Source organism: Hyaena hyaena, unplaced genomic scaffold, assembly GCF_003009895.1.
Source record: "Hyaena hyaena isolate Hyena2069 unplaced genomic scaffold, ASM300989v1 scaffold_1538, whole genome shotgun sequence".
NCBI classification, from domain to species: domain Eukaryota; kingdom Metazoa; phylum Chordata; class Mammalia; order Carnivora; family Hyaenidae; genus Hyaena; species Hyaena hyaena.
The window spans coordinates 190,185-196,729 of NW_024082167.1; the positions used below are offsets into that span (position 1 = coordinate 190,185).

Here is a 6,545-nt window from a genome sequence, read left to right on the forward strand (position 1 = left end):
GGATTCATTAATTCACTTGTCAACCCATATTCATTTAATATTCATGTGTTTTCCAGTCACTGTCTAGGCATTGGGCTTACAGTCATGAAGGCCAGAGTCTTTTCCCAAGTTTTATTGAGATGTAATGGACATATAAAGTGAAAGTTTAAGTTATAAAATGTGAGGATTTGGTACTCATATATGTTGTAAAATGATTATCACAGTAAGGTTAGGTAACATCTTCATCACATTACATAATTACCACTTTATTGTGATATTTACTCTCAGTAACTTTCAAGTATATGGAACAGTACTGTTAACTATAGTCAACTTGCTGTACATCAGATCTCCAGAATTTACTCATCTTGTAAGTAGAAATTTACACCTTTTACCAACATATCCTTGGATTTTGGAAAATTACAGTGTAATGAAGAGAAATCTCAATATGTGAGGGGGTTGTACACTGGGAGCAAATGCTTTTGAAACACTTGACTGAGTTTTGGTGAGATGTCTCCTAAGTGAAATCTTGAATTTTGAATAGCCAATAGAGATTAGGGGATGGACACAAAATGAAGAGGGAAAACTGTAAGCAAAGTATGAGAGTGATTAGAATGTGTTTGGGGAGTAAAAACTGGTTGAATATGTCTGGATCATTTAGAGGGTCACAAGAGATGAGGCTGGAGAAATACATAGGAATCAATATATGAAGTGCCTCCTATGTATGACATCAAAAACATTTCCATTTTTCTCTGAAAGCAACTAGAGAGTCATTAAAGAACTTTCCAAGTACTGCTAATTTTTATTCCCACAAATAAATTCTGAAGAAAGTGTGCTGATCAAAGACTAATGGATCACCCAAATATTAAAGCTTGTAACTTTTTCTGACACGATATTATCCTTCACATTTCCTTTAGGCAGGAAAGAAATCTTTGTGCGATGAGTTCCTAATTAAACAGAGATCTGGAACCAACAAAGGAGAGACCATCTATGTTCACTGACAAAGACCTGAGAATGACAGGGATAGTGACATTCAAATATTTAAACAGGTGAGAGTTAGAGGTAGGAGTGCAATCTGATTCTGGGGAACTTTCATAAAGAACAACAAAAAACTTTGATGGAAATGTGTGCTTTCCCATTTAAAGATTACTTTGTTTTAAAAGAAGTTATGAGTAATATGCAGAAAAGTCTGATTTACTAACATGTTGGTCTCTTGTCTGACAGCATAACCATTTTCATTATTTGTAGTATTGTTATAAAACTTCAATACTCAGTGCTTTTAGGCATGCTGGGAGAAAACATCACTCTGGTCAGTGAATTCATCTTGGTGGGCTTCCCCACTGCCCCATGGCTACAGGTCCTGCTCTTCTTCCTCTTCCTTGTGATCTACTTGCTGGTGGTAATAGAAAATCTTATCATCATGCTCACTGTTTGGATCACTGGCTCCCTCCATAAGCCCATGTACTATTTCCTGAGTAGCTTGTCCTTTCTGGAAGTCTGGTATGTCTCTGTCACAGTCCCCAAGATGCTGGATGGATTCCTTTTGCAGAAACGGCACATCTCCTTCACAGGCTGCATGACCCAGCTCTACTTCTTCATCTCACTCGCCTGCACAGAGTGTGTGCTTCTGGCAACCATGGCCTATGACCGCTATGTGGCCATCTGCCACCCTCTTCAATACCCAGTCATTATGACCACAGGTTATTGTGTACAGCTGGTGGCTTTCTCGTATGTAAGTGGTTTCATGGTCTCTGTCATTAAAGTTTATTTCATTTCAAATGTTACATTTTGTGGTTCCAATGTCATGAACCACTTTTTCTGTGATATCTCACCAATCCTCAAGCTGGCTTGCAAAGGCTTGTCCACAGCTGAGCGAGTGGACTTTGCTTTGGCCATTGTCATTCTTGTCTTTCCACTCATCACCACCATCCTTTCCTATGTCTACATTGTTTCCACCATTCTGCGGATACCCTCCACCCAGGGGAGGAAGAAAGCCTTCTCCACTTGTGCCTCCCACCTCACTGTAGTCATAATTTATTATACAGCCATGATTTTTATGTATGTTCGGCCCAGAGCTATTGCATCATTTAATTCCAACAAACTAATCTCAGCTGTATATGCAGTCCTCACACCCATGCTAAATCCCTTCATCTACTGCCTTAGGAACCAGGAAGTAAAAAATGCTATCAAAAAGACCATGGAGGTTGGACAGTGCCTCCTGCTTAGCTAAGACCTGCTGCCCTGAGGAGGAGACAGTGTCTCAGCAAAGATATCATTCCTGTGACACTTTTAATGGTTCTCATTATGTTATTCTATAGCTCTACATTCTGAAAAAAATCACAGCATGGGAAGAGAGGAAAAAAACTAAAACTAGAAACAAGACCCATTATATATTGATCAAATCTTTCATTTGTTTTAATATATACTATATGTATTTAATAGTTACTTTGAAATGACAGAGTAATAATAATAACTATTTGCCATATAAGTTGGTGTTATTAGTACTTTACATATAATAAACTATTTTATTGCCATAACAGCTCTATGAGTTAAGTATGATTACTTGTCTGATCTTACGGATCAGGAAACTGAAATACACACAGAAAGGTTAAATAAGTTGTTCAACACTGCATACTTTTTAAAAAGTCTATTTATTTATTTTGAGAAGGAGAGAGAGAGAGTGGGCATGAGCAAGGAAGTGGCTGAGAGAGAGAGAGAAAATCCCAAGCAAGTTCTGCACTGTCAACACAGAGCTTAATGCAGGGCTCGATCTCACAAAGTGTGAGATCGTGACATGAGCTGAGATCAAGAGTCACTCAACTGACTAAGCCACCAATGAATGACAATGACAGACACTCAACTGACAGGTGCCCCCAATGTTGCATATTTAATAAATATCAAAACCATTATTTGATAATGGACTCTAGTTCCACAATCCACTGTATTAGACTCTCTCTATATCTAAGAGTCTGTGACAGTAACTCTAGGGATGCGTTAGTTAACAAACACTAAAGCCTGGAAGGAAAAAGCAACAGAATTCCAGTCAGTAAGATATATGTAGACGTGATTATAATGGCATGATAGTGGTGGTGGTGGTAGTGACAGTGGTGATAATGTTATTTATTATTACATATTAATAATATTTTTATCATTTCACAGTTTTTTCCAATTTCAGCCTCCTTCCAGGACTGTAACAGTTCAGTTCTCATTATAGGGATGGGATCAATAGTTTTATGAGAGATTAAATAATTTGTATTACCGCAACTTTTGCAGTTGATATACATCTCTTGAGAAACTGTCTTTTGGGCTCTTGAATTCTTGTGGGCTTCCACACTGTAATATGACTATTATCAGTAAACAAATGGAATATCATTATATCAATGTATGTTAGAGCTGAAAGCCTCAATACATCAATATAAAATATGACCTGCACATAAATAATCTTAAAAATGCATATACATTTTTCTAAGACAAATGAGATTGTTAGATACTATTGAGGGATCTGCTGATTAGAAAGAAAATGTACCAGGGAGATTTCTACAGAATTGAGAATGAAATTGAGGGAAAAAAATATGAAACTAAAGTATGAAAAAAATCAGAAAGAGCTACCTTGCCTCTCTATCTTACCTATTTTAAGTAGGGGTCAAAATTGGTCTTCTGAATGTTGAATGCTATTCAATATTCCTGGACTAATCTTTCTTCTATGTATATTTTGCTCTTATAATGTTACTTTACTACGTAAGAATTCTCTATTTGAATTAAATAGGACCTACTCTTTCTATTTACTATTGTTATTTTAGAAGCACTCTAGCATTAATGAACCTCAATAATATCTGATCTTTTCCCCACCTACACCAACTTAATTTTGTTTTTTACTGATCCTCAATATGAAACATCGATTTTAATCACATTAGTAGCCTTAATGGACTCAATATTTACAATATAATAAGTCTTATCTTGCTTAACTTCATTTGCTCATTATTTGTTGTGCCCCTATTATTTAGGCTGTGATGACCTTTGAAAATATACTGGTCAACAACAACCACAAAAAATAGACACAGATTCTTCCTTCAAACAGCCCAGAGACAAGTAGGGAAGATAAAGGTATGATTATCTTCAGTGTTATAAGTGTGGTGATGCAAGTACCGAGAAAATGTTTCAACAGAAGTAACACTTAGGGTAACACTTGAAGGAATTAGACAGATGAAAAATGGCGGGCAGTAGAGAAGGTCAAGGGTTGCAGAAATAGGAACGGCCGAACAGCAAGAGAAATAACAGCACACTTAAAGACCTGAAAGTTGATTAGCTCCAAGTGACGTGAGGAAGAAAAGGGTCACAGGAGGAAATAGATTCATGTTTACCTACCCAAATCTTACCAATTTTTGGAATTTCTTACTATATAGGTTTATGGACATATAATAAGTTCTATACAGACATTTTCAGTTTCTGCAAGTACTAGATCTTCAGTATGTAGCCACTTCCATCAGGTGAATGGTGGTCACTGATAGAGTGAAGCAGGGACAAGTCTTCAACTACAAATTTTCATTCTGATTGTAAATGTCAGTTTGCATTTGATTCCTCACTAGATTGTGTCTTCCTCTAGGGCAGAAATTAACCTTATTCATCCTTGAGTCTACAATGCCAGCCACAGTTTCCGATGCCATAGGCAACTGTGCTGGTTATTCTCTATCCCCCTTCCCAAGTTATCTAGTCTCTGCACCCCTCTAACCCTTTGTGTACCCCCCAACTCTGAGAGAGTGGGAGGAATTGGTTCCATGAATGCTATCATTCTGGCTCTGTTGGCCTCTGGTTTCCAATTTGGTTGGGCCAATAGGAGACACCAGGTAGGAAATTGAAGGATGCCAGGCAAGAGATGACAATGGATTCATTCCTGCTTCCCTGGGTGGGTGGCTGGTAATAACCACAGCTCCTACAACAAGGACACCTCTTCCAAGGCTGCAGCCATCATTGCGTTTCTACGCTGCTAATCCTTATGTCACTGAACATTCTTTGTTGGTTGTAATCACCTTTCCCAATCTCAGTGAATAGTCATGACATTTAATTCTACTCAAAATTTTCAGCAGATATCACTTTCTGTTTCTTACTGGAATCCTGACTGATATGGCATTTGATAAATACTAATCAAGTTGAAATAAATCTCATTGGGAATACTTGGAATAAATATACCACTCTAAAAAGTCACATGTGTTTAGATTTTGAAATCAATAGCATTGCATAAGCAAACATCTTTTTCTACTTAAGTATGATATATGACAGAACTTGAATTAAAATACAAAACCATTGGAGTGCTTGAGCGGCTCAGTTGGTTAGGCATCTGACTCTTGGTTTCTCTCAGGTCATGATCTCACGGTTCATGGGTTCAAGCCCCACATCAAGCTCTACACTGTCAGTGTGAAGCCTGCTTGGAATTCTCTCTCTCCCTCTCTCTCTGGTCCTCCCTAACACACACACACACACACTCTCTCTCTCTCTCTCTCTCTCTCTCTCTCTCTCTCTTTCTCTCTCCCCCTCAAAATAAACAAAAAATGATAATAAAATACAAAACCATTTGTTCCACACTTAATTTTTCACATATTTCTCATAAATACCTTCTACTTTTCTTTCATTCTCATGATATCACTGCCAAACTGAATTGATTTTGAGATGGCTGAGCTAACACATTCAGCAAATTTTAACTCAGATACTGAATATATTGTGCTCAGCTTTTCTGCCACTTATTGTAAGACTGAATATGTCTTTAGGAAACACTTAGTTCCTCTCAAAATTAGCTTAAGTTGGTTTACTTACTGCACAGAAATAATCCCTTACTCTTTCCTTCTTAGGCTGCACTTCTTTTCTTCTCAGACTAAGTCAAACCATATTTTAGGCTCTGTAAAAGAATTTCCCCAATATATTTTTCTAAGGGCTTCTAATTCATTCACTTAGTTTTACTAATAAATAACATAATCAGGCTGTTAAAACAGTCTCACTGACAGTTAAGTACCTGGGGAAATAATTGAGAGGCAAATATTTAGCTTAAGACTCTGACATTACCAATTGTTGAGTTCTAGTTTTAGTTAGGTTATTAGAACTTGGATTTCTTTGAGCTTCTGTTCCTTATTTGTGAAATGTGGGTCATAATATCTACCTTTAAAAGAAGGCACGAAGATTTTCTAAAAATGAATACATGTGATGAAGGATAAAAATTATATGATACTCTCAATAGATGTACAAATAGCATTTGACAAAATTCAACATCCACTTATGATAAAAACTCTCAACAAAGTAGGTTTAATGAGAATATAACTTAATATATTAAAGGCCATATATGAAAAACCCACAGCTAGCATCATACCCAATAATGAAAAACTGAGAGCTTTCACCCCAAAACCAGAAACAAGACAAGGATATCCACTCTCACCACTTTTACTGAACATAATATTGGAAGTCATAGCCACATCAATCAGATAAGAAAGAAATAAGAGGCATCTATATCGGTAAATAAAAAGTTAATCCATCACTATTTGCAGATGACATTATACACAGAAAATCCTCAGGACTCCACAAAA

At 36.8% G+C, this 6,545-nt stretch overlaps 1 protein-coding gene across 1 annotated transcript; it reads left to right on the forward strand.

The window, feature by feature from the left end:
- Positions 1–1,261: 1,261 nt before the first annotated feature.
- Positions 1,262–2,206, forward strand: LOC120225903 (olfactory receptor 6-like). The gene has a single exon (XM_039224088.1). It carries the CDS (start codon positions 1,262–1,264, stop codon positions 2,204–2,206), a length of 945 nt encoding a protein of 314 aa, XP_039080019.1.
- Positions 2,207–6,545: the final 4,339 nt, after the last annotated feature.